General features: G+C 41.8%; 1 protein-coding gene across 1 annotated transcript; it reads right to left on the bottom strand.

Annotated features, from left to right (window-relative positions):
• Nucleotides 1-8,486: 8,486 nt before the first annotated feature.
• On the bottom strand, nt 8,487-22,591 carry cckar (cholecystokinin A receptor). The gene is made up of 5 exons (XM_043701817.1): nt 22,225-22,591; nt 21,886-22,137; nt 14,561-14,822; nt 14,328-14,455; nt 8,487-10,193 (listed from the first exon to the last, which is right to left on the bottom strand). The coding sequence occupies exons 1-5, from the start codon at nt 22,352-22,354 to the stop codon at nt 9,688-9,690; spliced, it is 1,278 nt and encodes a 425-aa protein (XP_043557752.1). The 5' UTR covers nt 22,355-22,591; the 3' UTR covers nt 8,487-9,687.
• Nucleotides 22,592-23,381: the final 790 nt, after the last annotated feature.

The raw sequence follows: 23,381 nt of genomic DNA, 5'->3' as shown, positions 1-23,381 counted from the left end.
AATTTCAAGTTCAATGCCAAAGGCACGGCAATCTCCTCTCTGGCTTCCCAGACGATCCTCTGATAAATGCCATCCGGCCCAGGGCACTTATCTATTTTCACACTCTAACATTTTGACTGTAACCTAGATACCAGTTGTTTGCACAGCAGTTCAAATTAAACCAATCAGTTTAAATTATGCCCCAAGATACTAAAACCCAATCAAATTTGAATTTTAATGTTATGACAACATCAAACCATTGAGACGATCTGATGTTTGGGCTATAGGAAGCAAGCATTTTGGGCAGTTAGCTAGAAATAGCACCATCTGCCATTGTCAAATAGACTGCATGAAAACACACTATTGAAGGTACTTTTTCATATGAAAAGTCTGTGCAGCAGAAGATGGAAGACAGCCCAGGGAGATCTACAAACAGAGGAAGATCAACACCTGACATGACTGCCATTCTCTGGTTTTGAAAATAGAGTTGTGATAAATTTAATAGGGGCCTTATTGGAACAGTATATTGTTATAGAGTAGGTGGTAGATAACAAACCTTTGAGAAAGGAGGCATCGAGTTGTAAATAGCCATTTGTTTAATGTGCACTTAGTTAAAGCATAAAATTGACATTTATTTTGTTAAATAGTGGAATTTGGGTAGTTCTCTGTCACACACACTTTAACAGATTACCAGTGCGAGGTGAGCTTTTCTGTGTGTTTGGTTAAATAGTAGAAGGGTTTCTAGCTGTTGTAACACATTTCTTTGCAGTGCTTAAAGAAAAGACATAGTTACATTTTTTTTTAAATGTCCATAAAACACTACTTTGAAGTTGCTGAGTGCAAGGGCTTCTCCATGCGGTCTGACCACCCATGCCAGGCCCCAGTCCAACAACTGTCCCTGCTCGAAGCCTCCAGTCCACTCTGCACCGGCTCCCAGCTGCTCCTTGATACGTTTTCTCTGGGACTCACTTCCCCGTGCCAGCCACTGCTCCGGGACCGACCCGCTCCTTCATTCGAGGGGAATGAAAGAAAAAGAACAGGCGGAGCAGAGGAGCTCCAGCTTGAGTGCCTTAATCTGCTGCCTCTTGGATCCAGTTAACCTTGTTTTAAATTTGTCTGTGGACAACTTGTTTACCTATTTTTTAAATTTCCTGTAGCCTCCGGATCCTTCGCTATCTATACGCATCTAAATGGTCTGCTGAGCATCCATGATTTTAATTGTTACAGCGGTATTGTTCAGGCCTTTGGTGTTTGCCTAACCTTTTTTCCCCCTCTATACCCCTCTTGACCTATTTTCACCTGTAAGATGCTCCTTTCAAACTGTATGGATGATGAAGGCTTTGTTCAGAAGGCTTAATATTTCCTTGTGTGGTTGCGTCAGGTGCTGTTTTCTAAAATGCTTATGAAGTGATTTTGGAGGTTTTGTTATGATAAAGGTGTTATGTAAATTATAAATTGTTTCTTTCAATAGGTTCACTAAAAAGATGATGACTGAAACGTTGACTGAAAAGGGCCTTTTTTATTTTCTTTCATGCATCATGCTGTTTGACTGGAAATTACTTATTAAATGCTGAGAATCACCTTCAAAGTGATTCAGCATTTATAGTTTTAGATGTCTAACTTGTCACTTATTTCTGACCAGTCTCCATAATTATAGAATAATAAAAACTTATAACACCAAGCAAGTTGATCGGCGCAACATCGAGGGCCAAAGGGCCTGTACTGCGCTGTATTTTTCTATGTTCTAAGAACAGTTAACTTTTCATCATTGAGCAGTTGTTTCTGGTGCCCCATTCTTCCTTCGGCCATCATCATCCTATTTGCTGCTAATGCTCAAGAACCTGTCCCAACCCCTTCTGAAATTACTTAGACAATTCACATCTGCCACTGTTTCTGGCAGAAATTTCTAGATTCAAGCAACTGGGTGTATAATTTTTTAAAAAAATTCATATTCCCTTTAGTTCTTTTACCAATAAGTTTGAACTTCTATTATGACACAAGGTGAATAGTCCTAACTTTTCCAACCTCAACTGAAGTTTCTCTCCTTTGGTAACATTCCGGTAAATGTTTTCTGTAACATAGAAATTTACACCTGTGGAAAGAAGCCTTTCAGCCCATCATCTATATTCTTGTCAATAAGCATCTATTCTAATCCCATTTTCCAGCTCATCGTCTATGGTCTTGTATGCAATGGCATATCAATTGTGCATCTTTCCCACCTCTAACGCACTCTTAGGTGCAGTTTTCCAAGTGTAATCCCGTGGACTTTTTAGTTCTCCCCCCCCCAAAAAAAAACCCATATGAGCCCCCCTCAACCTTCTGTTCCTTCCCTTAAAATGTGTCCCTTGGTTGTTGACCCCTCTTCTAAGATTTCTCCCTATCTATGTCCCTCCATAACTTTGGACACATCAACCAGATTACCACTGAATCTTCTCTAAGGAAAACCATCTCAGCCTAACTGGACTCTCTTCATAGTTGAATTGCTCCAGCTCAGGCAACATCCTGGTAAATCTCTTCTGCAGCCTTTCTTGTACAATCATGTCCTTCATATTTTATGGTGACTCTAACTGTAATATAGTTAATATTATAATGCCACTTTATAATCTCTTTCTTCACATATGCCGTGTCTTAACTCAGTAAAGCGAATATCTCATATGCCTTCTTAACTTATCTACCTGTCCTGCTGCCTTCAAGGATCAATGTTAGAGACAAAAAAAACTGCAGATGCTAAAATCCAAAGTAGACAAGCAGGAGGCTGGAGGAACACAGCGCGCCAGGCAGCATCAGGAGATGGCGAAGTCAATGTTTTGGGTATATTTCTTCTTCAGGGCTGGTTATACCTGAAATGTTGACTTCTCTACCTCCTGATCAATGGATGTGCATATCAAATTCCTCTGACCCTTTTAAAAATTCTTGATCCTATTATTCAACATGCATTCCCTTGCCTTGTCAATCTTCTCAAAATTCTTCATCTATAACTCTTAAGTAATCAATTCCAAATTGCCTGATTACCAGTTACTGATGTTCCTCCTCCCTTTGTCTGGATCATTAATGTACACAATAAACTGCATGAAACCCAACACCGAATACTATAGTTCACCATTGGATGTAAGCTTCCAGTCACAAGCTCTCTCAAACCATCACCACCTGCCTCTTGCCAAAAAGCTAATTTTGGATCCAAACTTCCATGAATCTCATGGTTCTTAAGGTTGTATCCAATGTGTAAACATCTTAACTGCTCTATCAATGATCTTCTCTCCATCATATAATCAGAAGTGGAGTGTTTGTTGCTGACTGTACAATATTGCACACCATTCACAATTCCTCCATTAGTGAAACAGTTTGGGCTAATATGTAACATGACCTGAAAAAAATTTGAGCTTGGCCTGATTTATGACAGGCACCAACAATCTCCAATAAGTGAGAGTCTAACCATCTTGTCCATGATATTTATTGGCAACATCAATCCTGAAGATTACTACTGATGAAACTGAGCTGCACCAGTCAAGTAAATACTGGCACAAAACAAATGGGTGATGGTATATCCTACATGCCTGAATGAGTAGCTTCAGTTCTCCTAGACTGATATTATCCAAGTCGGGGTAGCTTGATTGTTTGACAATCTATCTCCCACCTTCAATGTTTATTCCAGCCACCTACAATGCATAGTGGAAGCAGTGTGTACCATCCACAAGACACACTGCAGCACCTTACCAATCACCTTTGACAGTACCTTCTAAACCTACAATAACTTCCATCATGAAGGGCAAAAGCAGCAGATGGATGGGACAATCGCATCCTGCAAGTTGCTCTCCAAGTCACCTGCCATCCTGAGTTGCAACTGTATTGCTGCTGCTTTATTGTCACTGGGTAAACATGCTATAACTTCCTTCTACAGCACATGGATTGCAACAATTCAAGAAGGCAGTTCACTGGCAAATGCAGGTAAGGATGGGCAATAAAAGTTGGCTTTACAAACAATGCAAGTCCACATCTATAAAAAAAAAACTAAACCTTCCCCTTGATATGTTAAAAGACTCCTTTCTTATTTTTTATTTCCATTGTCACCCAGACAGCATAGGAATTGGCTGGTCTCCTTTTCTGTTCAAAGGTGCACATCTATTTTGTTTCTTCCCTGCATGCCCTCTGTTGTCCCACTACTACTTTGTTCTTGGAGAAAGTGAGGACTGCAGATACTGGAGATCAAAGTGTGCCACTAGAAAAGCACAGCAGGTCAGGCAGCATCTGAAGAGCAGGAGCGTCGATGTTTCAGGCATAAGCTCTTTATCAGGAATGTGGAGGGGTTTGGGTGGGGTAGAAGCTGAGGGATAAATAAGGTGATGAGGCTGGGGGAAGGTAGCTGGGAAGGCAATGGATAGATGCAGGTGTGGGGTGATTGTGATAGGTTGGAGAGGAGGGTGCAGCAGATAGATGAAAAGGAAACTGGACAGCAGTACAGTTCAAAATGACAGTCTGAGGTGATGGGTTGGATCTGGGCTTAGGTGGGGGGAGGGAAGATGAGGAAACTGGTGAAATTGACATTGATACAGTGTGGTTGGAGGCTTCCAAGGTAGAAGATGAGGCATTCTTCTTCCAGGCATCTGGTAGCTTGGATTTGGCAGTGGAGGAGGCCCAGGATTTGCATGTCCTTGGTGGAGAGGGAGGGGCAATTGAGCTGCTTTATTATTGACTGACTATTCTTTCTAAAATACCTGTTTTAGTTCACTACTTAAATCACCTAAGATTAGGTCCTATTCCGTTGAACATTGCATTTTCAGTATTTTGAATCTTAATATAATTTGATTTGACATAATTATGTAATCATTCAGATAATATTTAGTACGATCAAGAATGGTAGAAAGTAGGGAAATTAGGAAACAAGGGAGGGCTAGCTGAGTCTGTGAACAACATGGAAGAAAAGTTGAAACACTCACTACAGCAGGCCACAAGGAGACACATGGGGATAAGTATGTAGGCAAGGATTTAAAGAACCTATGAAGTTAGCTAGATTAATTACTCAATTTTTTAAAAATTCACAAAATACATTAAATTGCTATTCTGTTCATTTATCATGGTTGTGTTTAATTAATCCATGGAGGATAGCGTGTAAATTGACTAGGAGAATGGAAATGTTAAAGATTTCTTAACCCAAAATTAATGAGACATACAAGAGTTGAGTAAAACATTTAAGTTTTGATCTACCTATAAAACAGTCATTTCAAAACAAGGGCAGTAGCGATGTATCTTAGAAGCATGGGATGTATATCATTTTCCATGTTGGAACTGCAAGATATTTTCCATGCCCAGGACAACCATGTCTGTGAGAGCTGTAAGAGCTTGAGGTCTGTATTTTAGAATTTGAATAGCAGGGTCCTTGTGGTGCAGTGGTAGTGTCTCTGCCTCTGAGGCAGGTGACCTGGTTCAAATCCCACCCACTCTAGAGTCAGAGTTGTACAGCACTGAAACAAATCCTTCAGTCTAACTTTTCCATGCTGATGAGATATCCTAAATAAATCTAGTCCCATTTGGCCCATATCCCTCTAAACCCTTCCTTATCATGTACTCATCCGAATACCTTCTCAATGTTGTCATTGTACCAGCCTCCACCATTTCATACATTTGCCACCTTCTGTGCGAAAATGTTGCGTCTTTAGGTCCCTTTTATATCTTACTCCTCTCATCTTAAGCCTATGCCCTCTAATTTTGGATTCCCCTACCCTGCGAGAAGCCCTTGTCTATTCACGTTATCCATGTCCCTCAGATTTTATAAATTTCTATAAGTCACCTTTCAGCCTCTGACCATCCAGGGAAAATAGCCCCAGCCAATTCAGCTTCGCCCTTTAGTCCAAAGCCTCCAAATCTGGCAACAGCCTTATAATTTCTTTTGCACGCTTTCAAGTTTAACAACGTCCTTTCTGTAGCAGGGAGGCCAGAATTGAATCCAGTATTCCAAACGTGGCCGGACCAATGTCCTGCAGAGCCACAGCATGACATCCCAACTCTTATACTCAATGCTCTGACTAATAAAGGCAAATGTACCAAATGGCCTTTTCACAACCTTGACAACCTGTGACTTCAACTTCAAGGAACTATGAACGTGCACCCCAAGTTGCCTCTGTTTGGCAGAACTCCCTGGGACTTTACCATTAAGCATACAAGTCATGCCCTGATTCAGCTTTTCCAAAATGCAACATCTCCCATTTACCTAAATTAAACTCCATCTGCCACTCCTCGGCCCATTACCCACCTGATCAAAGTCCCATTGTAATCTGAGATAACCTCCTTCACTGTCCACTAACCACCAATTTTGGTGTCATCTGCAAACTTGCTTATTCTTTTTATATTCTTTTTATTCTTTTTATACTCACAAACAAATCATTTATATATAAAATGATTTTATCCCCATCTCAAAAAACAATTTCTGGGTATGTTTTGCTTTGTCTCCAATGAACAACACTTTTAACTTTATTTCAAGTTTAGCCAAATTTATAGGATTTGACCATCCTTTCACAGGCACTTCGATGTTGAATGATGGCTTGACACTGATTTCATGTTCCGGCGTAGTCTGTCTTCAATCCAATTAATTGGCACAGTCAAAGGAGAGGTGTGCATGAGTTTGGCTAATGCAGAGTTACTAACTGGAACTTTAAATTATCATGGACACCCTCCTATTGAGTTTCTCATTCTGCTGGTGGCAATGGCTGACAACTTCATAACAACCAGAATTTTGGATTATCTGCATTTGATTTGGTATGATTTTACTAACTGTTAAAGGTTTTTTTATTGAATGATTAATTGCAGTTAGGTTTATAGTTTAATTTGTTAAACTAAAAATTTATCATCACATTAAACTTTCCGGTTTAGTTAATTAATACCAACTCTTTATTCTGTAAAAGATCAGAGTAGTATTTCTTCCCTCCCTCTGCCAACTTTCCTCACAACAATTTCCTTAAGTATTCTTTTACAACAGTATACCCTCATGGGATACTTGCCCTACTTCACTTCTTGAACAAATTGAGCACTGCTTCCTTGGTTTGTCAAGAAACCTTGATTATAGAAGTTCTCCTGTAGCTTCATTTTTTTTCACAGTCAATATTACAATAACTAAAATCTTGTAACATTACTAACTCACAGCTTTGAAATGTCCTGTCAACTTTTGCTAAGATATGGCCTTCTCACTATGAGTAGCTTCTCTCTCTCTGCCTGCCTGCCATAATCCCATATGGCAGTTTGAGCCTGCTGTTCACCAACTTTATTTAGTTACAATGACTGATTTGATTGATTAAAATCTATGAAAGAAAATTGCAACATTTAACCACAAAGTCAGGTCTTCTATGCTCTCTAGATCCAATATCCTAAATATTGTTCATCAGCCTTCATAAAGACAGCTCAGTACATGTGTAAAGAAAAATTTAGAGAATGATAATTAAAATGTGACTGCTATACATTTGGTGGCAGTCATTTACTTGTTTAGCAACAGGTTTCAGTATTCTTTATTAATCTATTAAATGGCAGACACTTGTGAAGCATTAATGTTGATAAAGTTGCTGAGCACTGAGATGCTCAGAAGCAAACCTATTTTTAGAGCTTTATTTAAACAGAGGAAGTATTAGCAACTAAGAAAACATGAGTAATGTAGTATATAGGTAGAGATATTGCAATTGTTTTAAAATAGTTCAGTTATTTAGAAATGTGCAAGAGTGACTTGATAATTGTCAAATCTGTTCCGGAGATATGCATGTTGATAGCATAAAGCTAAGAAACCACAGCAATTCCTCTTCTTCCATTTCAAAGTTTTCTAAACAGCCATCATTTAATCCATGTTTTTAAAACAAGAGATTTCTTTTTTAAAATCTTTGGTTTAATTATCTATAAAACAAAACTGCAGATGCTGGAAATCTGAAGAAAAAAACAAACTTAGCAGGTCTGGTAGCCTCAAAGAAAAAAAGCATAGGTTGTCACAAATGCCACCAGATCCACTGAGCTTCTCCAGAAATTTTAGTTTTTGTTTGATTATACATTATTTGGAAGCAAATCTGGTGCTTTCAGACAGGACTGGTGGCTACACTCGAGATAACTGTCTTTGCCATTTGAGGTTGCTGTGTAGTTGATGCTTTGTGTATCCTGGAGACATTTCCTACACTTCTACTTTGTAAACTTTTCTTTTTGAAAATTCTGTTCAAGTTGGATTGTCTAAAGCTCAATGAGGAAATTTGATATAATCATCAGAGTTTACCTTAACAACTTAATGTAAACTTTTGTACATTATGCTGATTATTAGACAGGAGAATTTGAAAATACCTGTCTGTAATATTTCTTACATAAACAAACATTTAAAACTTGTAGTCAAATTGCATTTACATTCTGCAAAGCTGATGAATTTAATGTTTTACAATTTTATAAAGATTCATAAGTATTTTCAGCTGTTTTCATCAAATAGTTTTACTTGTAACAAGCTAACTTTATACTCTTTCAAAAATATGAATTTTGCTAAGGACTGCATTTTTTTGGCCTAAAACAGAGTTATAACCATCATATCCATGATTTTCTTGTCACACAGTCATAGTCATAACTGTTGTAGGTGAGTTACAAAAATTAGGAAGGTCCTAGGTTTGACGCATGTGCTGTGGTGAAGTTAGTACCATGGACTTCCTGCTGTATGAGGTAGGTATTAGACCAACATTTTGTTCCATTTGCACGTGCGGCTGTTAGGTATGGACGAAATTGGACTATGGGTGTCCACCTAACCAGGTTTGGTGTATCTGCAATTGCTGATCTGTGAGAGCTGTAGGTTGCTGGAGTCAACAGCATCTGAAAAGAGAGTGGTGGTGGTGTAATGGAAGAAAGGCAGTGGGGAATAAAAACTCCTCTATCTTTGAATTGCATTTCTAACTTATTGCAAGGGGGAAAAAACGTGTCACACTTTTTGAACTTTATTTCAATTAAACAGCTGCAGTGATCTCACCAAGTTGCGAATGTTTAATTTACACAGAAATCAAAGCTATCAGCCCTGTCAAGGCCATACTGTAGAAGCTGTGGAGCTATTTCGAAAAGCTCGGCGGCAGCTTTTGATTGGGAGAAGACGCTGGGAAGTTGGTTTCGCTATACGGTACACCAGCTGCAGGCACGAATTCAGAGCCGGGCACTGGTTCCATTTAAACGTTTCTATTTAAAAAACCATAGCCTCTAGCAAAGCTCCTTAGCGCCGCCTCTCACCCCATGAAATAAACTGTATGTTAATTTTCCAGGGTCGTGAGTGTGGTGCTGGAAAAGCACAGCAGGTCAGGCAGCAGCCGAGGAGCAGGAGAATCAACATTTCGGGCAAAAGCCCTTCATCAGGAATTCCTGCCTGAGCTGCTGAGCTTTTCCAGCGTCACACTCTTGCCTTTGATCCCCAGCATCTTATTAATTCTCAGGTTCAGTCTGGCTCACAGTTGTTTGAGGAATGAGCAAATTAGTGAAAGCATCCAGGACCGTTGATCTTCCAGATGATTTCTCTCTCTCTCTCTCTGAGCCTTATAGTCCTATCGTTTTGTCACCCGTTAAGCGATCTCTGCGCGTCTTTTGTTGTTTGCTGAATGACCCGCCAAATGAATGAATGGGTAGAATAACACCAAGTGTCTCTGACATAGCCAGAAGTCGCTTCCCAGTTTCAGACTGAGAGGGGGCGGCAGCCAGGCAGGCTGCTGGCTGTGGTGAGTGTCCCGCTCAGGACACACTGACACTGGTGTAGGTCCACCTGGAGACTGAGCCAGTGCTTGTGTGTCTGTCCTCCTCAGTCTCTCTGTTTGCAGGCGGTGGGTTGGCCCGGAAGCAGCAGCAGCAAGTGGCCAGGGCAGCCACGCGGAAGCGTTTGTTCATGAAGCAGTAGATAATAGGATTGACACAGGCCGAGGTGTAGGACAGCAAGTGGATGAATGAAATCGGGGCCCCGGACAGCAACCTGTCCGCCGAGATTTTATCAAACGCGCGCCAAGCATTGACACAGAAAATAGGCGTCCAACAAATAAAAAACATGATCACGATCACAATCAACATCCGAATAACTCGCTTCTTCGCCAGTAAGTTGGCGGATGAGCTGTTGCTCCTTGGCCTGACGGGTTTTAAACAGTCGCTGCCCGATAGTCGCTGCATCTCAATGGTCCTTTTCTGTTTGATGCTCTGTATGTAACACCCATCTCCATCTTCATATCTACTGTCGCTGAGGCTTCTCACTGAGAACAGAACAGCCAAACGGAAGCAATGGGAACAATTAGGATGCAGCCTTTAGGATTCTCCACCTCCCCACTCTCTCAAGCAGCCGTCCCTGTGGTGTTACCTGTAACCTGCAATCTCGAGTCCCTGCTCCTTCCCTGATCTGTGGCCCTCAGCTTTTCGGGAAAACAGAACTTCTGAACACATTCTACCAGATCTGACCTGATGTCGGAAAAAATGGGGTCAGATGTTCTTGAATGTAATGTGCCAGGATTGAGAGTGGGCAGTGCTGACAGAAACAGGGTCACATCGAGTATCACGGTTTTGTTAGTTACTATTAGTTTTATTTAATAACTCTTCCTCCATTCTGTTGAGCTCATCCAGTTACTTTACTGGGCTGTTTTAGCTGGGATTGAGGTACATCTTGCATCAATCTCTCCCATCATCCAATTGCACTCTCAGCTATCTTCTCCCCAGTCCCACACCCCCCCCCCCCCCCCCCNGTTCCCATCCTCATTCCTGATGAAGGGCTCTGGCCCGAAACGTCGGTTTTCCTGTTCCTCGGATGCTGCCTGATTGCTGTGCTTTTCCACCACCACACTCTCAACAACTGCTTCAGTATTTGTCTTGCAATTTTTTAAATCTGCGACTCTCTGCTATTGAACATTAGAAATGAACAAGACTGCCAGACAATATTTGGTCAGGGACTATTAAAGACTGACTTCACTTTTTTTAACCACTTTTTAAAACATTTATTCCTTTTCACACCATGAAGCCAATAGAAGGCCTTTTTTTATGCTGCTGCAATATCGCTGTGTCAAATCCTGCAACTCCATCCCTAACAGCAATAGACATGTCCCTACAGCCCAGAGACTGCAATAGTTCAAAGATGTAGCTCACCACCAGGGCAGATAGGGACCAACAACAAATACCAGCTCAACCAGCTACGCCAACATCCTATGGACAAATTAAAAAAACAAGTTGCCCAAACATAAACACAAATGAGATCAGACATGATGGTCAGACCATAATATGTGTGAACAGAAATAGGGCATTCTGCCCATTGAGTCTGCTATGCCATTCATGGCTGATCTGATAATCCTCAACTCCATTTTCCTGCCTTTTCCCCATAACCTCGATTCTCTTACTGATTTCAAAACTCTATCTATCTCAGCCTTGAATACTTAAGGACCCAACCTGGATAGCATTCTGTGGTAAAGATTTCCACAAATTCACTATCCTCTGAGAGAAGCAATTCCTTCTCATCTGTGTCCTAACTGAGAAACCCTTTACTCCAAGATGATGCCCTCTGGTCCTGGCCTCTCCCAAAGGGGAAATAACCTTTCCACATCTACCCTGACAGGTCCTCTCTGAGTTTCAATAAGGTCTCCTCTCATTCATCTACACTCCATTGAGAACGTGCCCAACCTTCTCAACTTTTCCTCATAAGAAAATCCCTGCATAAGTGGGCTGAACTGCGTGAAGCTTCTCTGGACTGTCTCCAATTCCAGTAAAAACTGATCCCTTGTACCATTTTAGCAAGGCCACCCTATCAGTTCCAGTGTCCTTGAACAAAATGACCTAAGGTTTCCTGAATCGACCAAAAGAGAAAGAAGGAGTCTTGGTGAAACCCAAGACTTTCCAACACAGACACACCTGTGGATGGTGGTCCTGACACAATAGTGTCCCTGCTGAGTTTTCCAGGACACTTCAATACCATTGAGCTGGCAAGCACAGTTCTCAATGTGAATGTATCTGGAGTCCATTTGCTCATGGGGCCTATGAGTGGTTACTCAGCGCCATAACCGCAGTTTGAAGTCAGTCTCCATCTCAGGGAGAGTTTGGGAGTAGCTATTTTAAAAAAAGACTTCTCGGCTTGGAATCCACATTGAAATAAAGTAATGACTTTTATTTGGTCTAGATTGACCCTAGAATAGAGTCCACAATAGAGTCCCATTTCTAGATTCAGCCAGAAAACAGCCAAAGGAAGACCCAGCATCCCAATGGAGAAATCCCCAAGGGATTTCTAGGATCACTTCTGAAAGGTACTCCTCCATTGTAGCAGTTATAGAGACCCTATGCAGAAAGAAGCCATTCAGTCCATCAATCCTGCACTGACCTTCCAAAGAGCACTCCATCAAGACCCAAAAACTTTCCCCCCTCCAATCTTTGTAACCCCATGCTTCCCATGGCTAGTCCACCTAGCCTGCCACATCCCTGCACACTATGGGCAATTTAGCATAGCCAATCTACTCATCTTTGGACTCTGGGAGGAAAGCAGAGCACCCAGCAGAAACCCATGCAGACACGGGGAGAACATGCAAACTGCACACAGTTACCCAAGGGTGGAATCGAACTGGGGTCCCCAGCCCTGTGAGGCAGCAGTGCTAACCACTGAGCCATCTAATCTTTTGCAATGTCTCCTCATAAACTGAATTCGTCATCTGCAGAACAATTCTTGTAAATCGCTTTAGCACTGTCTCTAACTTGTTCACATATTTCCTATAATCTGGCAGCCGCAGGTGTATACAATACTGAGGTGTCTTGCACAAGTTCAACATCACTTCCTTGCTGTTGTTCTCTATGCCCCTATTAATAAAGCTGAAGGTGCTGGATGCTTTATTTACTGCTCTCTCCACCTGTCCTGCCACCTTGAATGATCTGTGTGGATATACAGTCAGGTGCCTTAACTCTACGCGCCCCACCGCCCACCTTTAGAATTGTATGTTACACAATTTCCCATCTAGCGAGACCAAAACCAGTTTCTTTACCCCATACCTATCACAATTATTAACCTTCCCCCCCTCCCCACCACCCACCAATCTGCTCTGTTACAATGAAAGTGAACAGAGACGTTCCCTGCACGCCCCAGTTTCAATCCGCTGGCCAGCAGTCCCTGTACCTGAAAGTTCCCGTGAAAAATAACCGAATCACTTCTTAACGCTCTAGGACCAGCAGCTCCTGGGATGGACCACACGGTCACAGGGGGACACATGAACCTCTTGGTCCTGGTGGCTAGGGAGCCAGACAACCTTTGGGCCCCATCACGGTCAATTCCAACATCCCCTGCTGCCCTGGGACAAAGGTTTAGCCCCTGGCCTTGGATAATGCTTTGTTCCCTGCAGGGCCTGTACTCGGTCTGTGACCGATTCCGAGCGATCCTGGGTAAGTATCTTTTCCCCGTCGCTCAGCCTCGCTGTCAGGTTCCAGCGTTTTCCCTGTGCTGTACCTGCCACTGTGTTTTACTTTCAATCCCCTGACATGGCAGGGACCCCATTCATACTCTGGCCGCACCTTCCTCGCCTGTCTCTCGTTACTCAAATCCTCTGCCAAACTGGTTCACTAAAGCCCCCTCTGTCACTTACCCTGTTTTCTGATTGCCCCCTTCCCCTGACCTTCTTTCTCAGAATCTGGATCCGTTTCTGCAAATGTAGTCACTCATCTGTTTTGTCCTTTGATTTGTAAAGTTGGTTATGACCCCAACTCTACTCTGCTACTGTCACAAACCCGCCCATATCCGTGAAGGAATGAAACAAAAGTGCAAACCAGCCTCAGATTACAGATTTCTCACGTTCTTAGTGGTCATGTTAATTACCCGTTGAATCGCATTGAAAAAGGTACTGACTGAACTAAATAGGAGTGAGCTGCACTGGTTCATGCGTGATGCTGGAAAAGCACAGCCGGTCAGGCAGCATCCGAGGAGCAGGAGAATCGACGTTTCGAGCAAAAGCCCTTCATCAGGAAGGTGTTCATACACTAGTTCTGTTTCTTTACTTCGTTAACATTATGACTCACTAACACCAGAACCTGCACTGAACCCAAAAAGATTATTTTTCTCCCCACCGAAAATACGTGGTCCCGGGTTTTCACCTATTTGGCAGCAATGAAATAATATTTTTTTTTAAAAAATCATTTCTTGTACAGTACCGGGAATAAGCAGCCAAAGGCAAAATAAAAACAAAAGGGAACACAGTTCTTATTAGTATAACAGAACAATTTAAGGTCAGTAGTATAAATTCAATATTAAAAATAAATCATGCATCAGGGACCGTCTAACCAGCACCGAGCGCCTACTCCGAAACCCTGGTGGAACATTTGGATGAAAACCAACCCTGAGTATTGCAGTATCTTCCAGGTCCCACTTGCTCATTTACCTTGGCTCCTCTTCCTCCGATTCATTTCGAACCGAATCCCACTGTATAACTCGCGGGAGATCAGTCCGTAAGCCACTGTCATCACTATTCCAGGGACCAGGAACAGAATCAGTAACAGGAAAATGTACCTGAAGTGGGAACAATAATGAGACAAAGTCAGACAGACTGGACCCTGGCACAGCGCTTCGAAATGATCCACTTCCAAACTGACATGTCCATGAGGCTGGTATTACCAGGACTGCTGTGTCATGTCATTCGGCCAGAGGAGGCGGCACATGTTGCCTGTGCTGTTATTGACCCTCGTGAACGGTACCAGAGTGTTGTAGATGGGATACGGCAACATGATAATAATGGAGAGCAGCCAAGTGGCGGCGATCACCTTGAAGGCATGAGACTTAGTTTGCCAGACTCTGGATTTTAGCGGTTTACAGATAGCACTGTACCTCTCCAAAGAAATGGCTACCAAACTGAAGGTGGAAACGCTAACAGAGATACCTAAAAAAACAAGCACAAACATGTTAAAAATGGAAACAAAAAGATTTCGTTTCCAGTACCATGATCTACAGTCTGTACTATTTTGACGTTCCTTCTCCAAACCTGTATCGCAATATGACCGAATTTAGAGAACACTTTTCAAGGTTGAACACGCAGCAATTCACATACAGATGTCATTTTCACTTTACCAGTTATCTTCAATCCCGAAAAAAACCCACAAAAAATACATTTTTGTTTATGGAGTTCATATGCAACAGGTTATCATTTTGCTAATTCTGCGGGACTCCGACTTTAGTGGGAATGACAATTTAATTAGAATATGTATTATGGGTTGTACATATGAAAAGATGGAAAATCCTGAGAAGCCATGTTGCATTTAGGAATGGAGAGGGAGAAAAGCAACCCAGGTATTATGTTCGCGACATTTAACAATTCCGCGTCGTTCTACGATATCTACCTCCCACTGGAGAAATTGTAATTTAAAAAAAATGGTTTCAGCCATTTGCCTCTAATGACCTCATAGAGTCATCCAGGGATTCTTCATGTAATAATCCAGGGAGTTAAGCATTCTGGAGAAACATCAAAGTGTTGTTGTAAGGGGAATATTTCATTTAAATTATATAAGTTAGCAAGCACCTGAAATGGTTCTCTGAGGATTCCCACAGTGTTACTTAGCAACCTCAGGTGTCCCCAAAGATCAATGCTGGGCACTGTCCTTTCTTACATCAGCAGCTGTTTCTTGGGCATTACATCTAAAAAGACCTCACTCTGCATGTGCATATGGAGCAGATTCACTCCTATTTCACCACTGATTCTCCAGACCTCTCTCCAATGTCTCAGCTATTCAGCTGCTTATCCAATATTCAAAACTAGATGAACAGGAACTCCCACTAAATAACTAGAAACCATTGTCTTCAATCCTCACCATAAATTGTTTCCGGGCCAACAGTTCCATCCATCTCCTTGAGAAATGTCTGAGATTGAAATAAAGTGTTTACAGTATTGGTGTTACATTTCACTCTGACATGAGTTTCCAAATATGCACCAATGCCATCACTAAGATCAGCTATTTCCAATGAAGAGCCAGCTCTTTCTGAGTCCTTGCCAACCTGTGTTCAAGTACTGCTGAAATCTTCATTCAGGCCTGAATTACACATGAACTCAATTATTCCAATCAACACCTTCCTGGATTCTAGCTTTCTACCGTCCTTAAGCTTCAAGTCACTCAAAATACAGCTACCCACATACCAGCTCACATCAAGTCCCATTCATTTATCACCTATGTATTTACTGCCCCTACATAGACTTCCCATTAAGAAACATTTTGATTTAAATAAAAGTCATCATTTTCCAAACATTCTGTCCTCCTCATCTTTGTAATATCCTTTCATTTTACACCCTCTAAAATATCGGGCATCTCTATTTCTGGCTTCTTGCATCGCCTGGCAATATTTTCTAGGTTTATCATTACATTTGCTTTCTGAACAAAAGTTTAAAATTTGCAATTCTTCATCCTTTGGCACCACTATTAATGTTCATCTGTGAAAAATATTAGTTGGAGTTCATTTTGCAAAAAATTTGAAAGCATATTTTAGCAATTTTTTCATGTTAAGCTCTTAATTTCAGTGTTAATAATATGTATCTTATTAATGATTTGGATCATTGTCAGGAAAGGACTTTTGTACTTCAGAGCTTTATTACTGTTCATTTCACAGCCTCTGGATAATGTGGGATTGATGAGCTGATCGGTGTACCTCCTCTGCATTTTACTCACGTTCTTGGTTTTATGTCACTTACTAATGTGATTTCTATTGATAATAATCTATCTCATAAACATGCATGATTTCCTGAAGAAGGGCTCATGCCTGAAACGTTGATTCTCCTGCTCCTTGGATGCTGCCTGACCTGCTGCGCTTTTCCAGCAACACATTTTCAGCTCTGTCTCATACTAAACATACTCACAATTAAGTAAGTAGCATCACATGTATATTATACTTTTAAAGCTACTATTTGAGTCTAGGGGTTAAGTAGACTCCTCAGCAGTTCAACTACTGGTTCCTAAACAAAATGTTTGCAATAGTGCTGTAATTACCTATTGTTTCTAAGTATAGTACAAAATTAAGTGCAGATGAGGAAGCATTGAGGCAATCTAATTGATTCTCCATAACACATAAAAATAGTATTCACCCATCTTCTTTTGATGCCACAGTTTTTAGCTCCATTACTATGCTACCTTGAAAACTATCCCAAGCCTTCTGAAATCTATTTTCTAATCTTAATATTTTTTGGGGAAAAAAATTGATATGTCAAAGATGCATGAAAATTACATCTCACAATAAAGAATTGAAAGTATTCTGAAGGGGGAATGTTACCATACTTGGGGATCTTCAAACCTGTCATGATTAGGTAAGAGTAGACACAAGGATAATTCAACCAAAAATTTTGCCCACCAGAGATCTCTTCCCCTTCAGTTTAAAATCCAAAACATTATACTTTTTAGATAGAGATAATGGTCCTCCACTCAAACCCTGACATCCATCTCTGCCTAAAAACCTCAGCATTAATTTAAGTAAAATGTTCCACTTTAATGCCTTTTGCGATGAACTGGAATTTATGTTTAGGCGTTAGCAATTTCTGGAAGATCAGAGCACGAAACTGGGAATCATTGAAATCAAACAGGTAAAGCGAGATATGAATGAAGAGATTGTGAGGCTATTTTTATGATTAACACAGATATTCACCGAAGGTATTGTTAGGACTGGTACAATATCATGTATCGGATTAAAAAGAAGCTACAATAGACTAGTTTGTGTCAATCAGAATTTTACAGACAGCATTTTCTGTCATGCATGTTTATCCACGATATTTCAGAAAAGTATTGATATAGTTAAATTGATGATAACAGCAGGTCAGCGGATTGTAATCTTTATCTACCTATGGAAAGCTATTTCTGCAAATAACTGGATAATTAATCTGAGATGAGTGAATATGCAAATACGAGATATGACATTCAAACCAAAAGAGGCATTCAATTAGGTGGTAATGCTGCAGGTTTTGAACCAGAAAACTGAATTAGAGTCATAGAGATGTACAGCACGGAAACAGACCGTTTGGTCCAACTCATCCATGCTGACCAGACATCCCAACCTTATCTAGACCTGTTTGCCAGCACCTGAATCATATCCCACCAAACCCTTCCTATTCATATACCCATCCAGATGTCTTTTAAATGTTGTAATTGTACCAACCTCCACACTTCCTCTGGCAGGAATTAATTGAAAACAACTACTGCAGTCCTGTAACTTCCAGGCACGAATGTTGGTGAACAATTAAGCAACTACAAGGTGAAAGAGAAGCAGAAAGAAACTCCACAATCTGTGCAAAAGATAAGTCTGAGCCACTTATGACCATCATTAGTCAGAGATGCCAAATGGATGACCTACCTAGCCTCCTCCTAAGGTCCCTATCATCATAAATGACAATCTTCAGACAATTTGATTCACACCATGCAATAGTAAGAAATCACGAAAGATACTGGCTACTGAAAAGGCTATGGCCCTTGGTAACATACAGAAAATTTGAGCTCCTAAACTAGCTGTGTTCTAGCCATGTAGTTCCAGTTCAACTGCAACATGGGCACATATGCAACAATATGGAAAATTGTCCAGGTCCTCAAAAAAATGACAAATCTAAATCAACTAATCATTACCCCATCAGTCTATTCTTAATCATTAAAATGATGTAAAGTGTCATCAAAACTGCTATCAAGTGACAGTTATACAGCAACAATCTGCTCAATAATGCTCAGTTTTGCTTTTACCAGGGTGACATAGCTCATTGCAACCTTGTTTTAAACATTGGCAAAAGAACTGAACTCTAGAGATGAGGTGAGAGTGACTGGTCCAAACAAGGCAGAGTTTGACTGAGTACGGCATCAAGGAATCCTACAAAATTGGAATTAATGTGTTTGGGTAGGAAATTCTCCATTGATTGAAGTCAAACCTAACTCAAAGGGAATGGGCGTGGTTGTTGAAGATCATCTCAGTTCCAGTACACCTCTGCAGGAGTTCATAGAATCATCATAGAATCTCTGCAATGTAGAAACAGACCCTCTGGCCCAACAAGTCCACACCGACCCTCCGAAGGGTAGTCCACCCAGACCCATTATCCTACCCTATTTCTCTACATTTATCCCTGATTAATACACCTCAGCTACACATCCCTGAATACTATGGGCAATTTAGCATGACTCATTCGCCTAGTCAGCACATCTTTGGACTGTGGGAGGAAACCCACACAGACACGAGGAGAATGTGCAAACTCCACACAGACAGTCACCTGAGGCAGGAATCGAACCTTGGTCTCTGGTGCTGTGAAGCAGCAGTGCTAACCACTAAGTCACCATGCCACCCCATCAAGTAATATCAGGATGGACAGTGAGAGCTTCTTTAAATATATAAAAAGGAAGAGGGAGGCCAAATGTAACATAAGCCTCTTAGACAGCAAGGCTGGAGAAATGATAACAGAGAGTTAGAAAATAGCAGAGGATTTGAATAAATACTTTGCACCTTATTGTGAAAAGGTTGGAGTCTATTAGAAAGGATGTAATAGCAGAACATTTAGAAATACATAATATGATCAAATAGATGGCTTCATGAAGGGGAAATCATTCCTGGTGAATTTATTAAAATGCTTTGAGGGTGAAACAAACAGTATAGATAAAGGAGACACAGTGGATGTAGTATACAGGGATTTTAGGAATATATTGGACTCTTGTTAAGGCACCACTTATTAAGGTATTTCATAAGGTAATCACCCATTGTGTTGGGTTAGCATCTTAGCATTGATAGACAATTGGTTAACTAGTGAGTTTTGAGAAGATTTGTAGCTCAGGTTGAGGTTCTGGATGTAGGTTTGCTCGCTGAGCTGGAAGGTTCGTTTTCAGACATTTTGTCGCCATACGAGGTAACATCTTCAGTGAGCCATTGGATGAAGCACTGGTGGTGTAGCCCGCTTTCTATTTATATGTTTGGGTTTCCTTGGGTTGGTGATGTAATTTCCTGTGGTGATGGCATTTCCTATGGTGACGTCATTTCCTATTCTTTTTCTCAGGGTGTGGTAAATGGGATCCAAGTTAACGTGTTTGTTGATAGAGTTCTGGTTGGAATGCCATGCTTCTAGGAATTCTCGTGCATGTCTCTGTTTGGCTTGTCCTAGGATGGATGTGTTGTCCCAGTCAAAGTGGTGTCCTTCCTTATCCATATGAAAGGATACTAGTGAGAGTGAGTCATGTCTTTTTGTGGTTAGTTGATGTTCATGTATCCTGGTGGCTAGTTTTCTGCCTGTTTGTCCAATGTACTGTTTGTCACAGTTCTTGCAAGGTGTTTTGCTTGTTGTCTGTCAAGTTAATTAGCTGCTGTTTTAGTGTGTTGGTGGGTTTGTGGGCTACCATGATGCCAAGGGGTCTGAGTAGTCTGGAAGTCATTTCTAAGATGTCCTTGATGTGAGGGAGAGTGGCTAGGGTTTCTGGATGTGTTTTGCCCAATTGGTTAACTAATTGAAGATAAAGAGCTAGGATAAGGGGGGCATTTACAGGATAGCCCACCTGTAGCTAATGTAACTAGTGGAGTGCCACAGGTAGTGCTAGGGCCACATTTATTACAATGTATATGAATGACTTGTATGAGGAAAATGAATGTAAAATATCTAAGTTTGTGGATGACTCAAAAATAGGTGGGAAGGGAATTAGTGAGGATGACACAGAGAGTCTATAGAGAGATATAGACAGATTCAGTCAGTGTTCAAAGAGTTGCCAGATGGAATGTAATGTGGAGAATATGAAGTTTTGCACTTTGGAAGAAAGAATAGAGGAAGCTGCTGCACTGAGGGATTTGGTAGTTTCAGTGCATGAATCATAAGAAGTTAGCATTCAGGTTCAGTGGCAGAGATTTCAAAGGGAACATTTAAAAGGAGCAAGTAAATTGGGTTTGTACTGATCAGAGTTCAGAAAAATGAACAGTGACCTTATTGAAACATACAAAGTACTTAGTTGAATTGAGAAGGTAGATGTGCAAAGGTTGTTTCCCCATGTGGTGAGTCTGACAGGGCAGACTCGATGGGCAGAAAGGCCTACTTCTGTTTCCATACCTTATGATCACTTGTCTGGATGAGTGCAGTTTCAGTGACAAAGCACCTCAACACCACTGAAGCCAAGGACGTCTGCTTGATTGGTAGCCCACCCATCAGCTGTTGCTCACGCATGCACAGTGTGTACCATATGTACGCTATACTCAGGATAGCTCCCTTCAACTGCACCTTCCAACTCACCGCTTCTACCCAGAAGGACAAGAGAGCAGCAGGTGCATGGTAGCGTCACCACCTGCAGGTTCCCCTCCAAGTTGCACACCATTCTGACTTGGAAATGCATTGCTGTTCGTTCGCTGTCACTGGGTTAAACCCCTGGAACCCCTCCCGAAGCTGCTCACAGTGATGTGCATACTGCACAGACCAAACACGGACTGCAGCTGCTCACTACAGCAACTCCCCTCCACCTTCTTTCTCAATTTGCGATGGGCTGGTGACTCTAGCCATGAGACAATGACTGTAAAAACATTATTAAATAAAAGTTGTATTGAACATAGTTTAAGCCTTAACTGCCTAGCAATACCAAACGTGGATGCTAATAATTAAACTGTCTTCCCGTTGATGCACCTTCGGTTGTAATTCCTGACCTTCCACTAACTTTCCCAGATGTGTACAGAGAGACGGTATCGGTATATTAAAGTGGGGAGAGATACATTAAAAGGCGGTGGCGTGTAGACCTCATGACTCTAAAGTCCCACGTTAGCTCACTACCACTAACTACCTACCATCCACTTTTAGTGAGTTCCACAGGGATTACTCAGCATTCAACTTCGCTACAGGCAATATTTCTAAAGTCCTACCAATCGACACCCTTCCCCGTGAAATGGAAGGAAATGCAGAATGAGCGTGCTCTCTGGCCGGCTGCTTAGCCCGCGCCTCAGTGTACGCCAGTCTTACATCAGCGGAAATTATGCTTTACCCATAAAGTAACTGACAGCTTTGCAAACAGCGCTTCCGAAAATGAAATCCTTGAGCAGGTTTGGGATGAGGGTGAAGGGCATGCAGAAGAGGCACAACATCAGGTCACTGGTGGCCAGCGAGAGCAGGAACGAGTTGGTAACAGTCCTCAGCCTCTTGTTCCTCAGTAAGACAGTGATGATCAGGACATTGCCAAGCACACTCAGGAGAAAAAACAGACAGTACAGGAAGATCCGCACCGTTTGATTCAGATCTGGAAGGGGAACAGAGGAGACAGGGTTAGCCTGAAGGATATGCCGTGCTCTCTCTCTCTCTCTCTCTAACAGTTGTCGGGTAGTACCTCTGGGTGGCCTGAGGAACTGCTCACAGCTCTCATTCCTGCAGCTCTCCGTCTCCCTCTTGGTGTCGGCTGCACCGAGCGGACTTGCGATGACTGTGAGGTTAATAAGAAGATCAGGAACCGTCTCCATTTACAAATGCTTGGGGTGTCTCCTACTGTTTTGAAGAATGCAACTGCCCGCGCCATCGATCCATTCTAAACAAAGTTTCTCAAATCTTCTTCAAATTACAAAATACCCTTCTTATTTCTGATGGATCCGCTGTCCAATCACTGAAATACTCCGGCAGCTTGTAAACAAGACTTTAAAATGTAAACGTTTCCTCTCCTGTCAAAGCTGAACCAGACTGAGCATCTCTGCTTCAAGCTGCTGTCGGTTGGCTGCTGCTTTGCCTGTGTCCAGGGGGCGCCGAGAGGTGTTTCTAACTCTGCCCGGTGTAAGCTGGCCAGCTCAGTGGGAGGAGTGAAGCACCAACACAGATCTCAGTGACAGCCTGAAGCAGGTCCTCAGCTCGACCCGCCCCGCCAACACAGAGAGCTCTGTGCACCACAGTCTCGATTTGGTGCTTTGGTCTAATGTCCAGAGCAGAAATAAGTCCCGGTATCTCGACAATACAGACCTTATAGAGGTTTATGAAACCGGGAGGGTCATGGATAGTGTAAATAGACAAGGGCTTTTCCTCGCGGTGGGGGAGTCTAGAACTAGAGTGAATAGGTTTAGGGTGAGAGGGGAAAGATTTTCACACAGAGGGTGGTGCGCGTATGGAATGAGCTGCCAGAGGAAGTGGCGGAGACTGGTACAATTGCAACATTTAAAAGGCATCTGGATGGGTATATGAATAGGCAGGGTTTGGAGGGTTATGGGCAAAAAGCTGACAAATAGGACTAGATTAATTTAGGATATCTGGACAGCACTGATGAGTTAGAGGAAGGCTATTTTTCAGGAAACATACTAACGCACAAGAGACGTTTGGTGTGTTTGTTGGATAGAGTCAAACTCCAATGTTTGTACAGACCTGAACTGCTTTACTGACTTTGTATGTCTATATACTTTTCTTAAAGGATAAAGTATACCTTTGAAATAGTAAAGAGGGTGGCTAATGAATCAGCCTTGCCCACAGACCTAGACTGCAGTTCCCCCAGCTACCAACCCCCCTGTC

The sequence above is a fragment of the Chiloscyllium plagiosum genome, chromosome 1, assembly GCF_004010195.1.
Source record: "Chiloscyllium plagiosum isolate BGI_BamShark_2017 chromosome 1, ASM401019v2, whole genome shotgun sequence".
NCBI lineage: Eukaryota > Metazoa > Chordata > Chondrichthyes > Orectolobiformes > Hemiscylliidae > Chiloscyllium > Chiloscyllium plagiosum.
The sequence above is the reverse complement of the archived record's forward strand: the minus strand, read 5'-3'. Positions and strand labels throughout refer to the sequence as shown.

Excerpts from the sequence above, each read along its gene's own strand:
- cckar (XM_043701817.1), bottom strand. The coding sequence starts at position 22,354 with ATGGAGACGGTTCCTGATCTTCTTATTAACCTCACAGTCATCGCAAGT. Across the intron at positions 14,456-14,560 it reads GACATGACACAGCAGTCCTG|GTACATTTTCCTGTTACTGA; the intron begins GTAATACCAGCC and ends TTCCCACTTCAG. Across the intron at positions 10,194-14,327 it reads TCGGAGGAAGAGGAGCCAAG|TGAGAAGCCTCAGCGACAGT; the intron begins GTAAATGAGCAA and ends TTCTGTTCTCAG.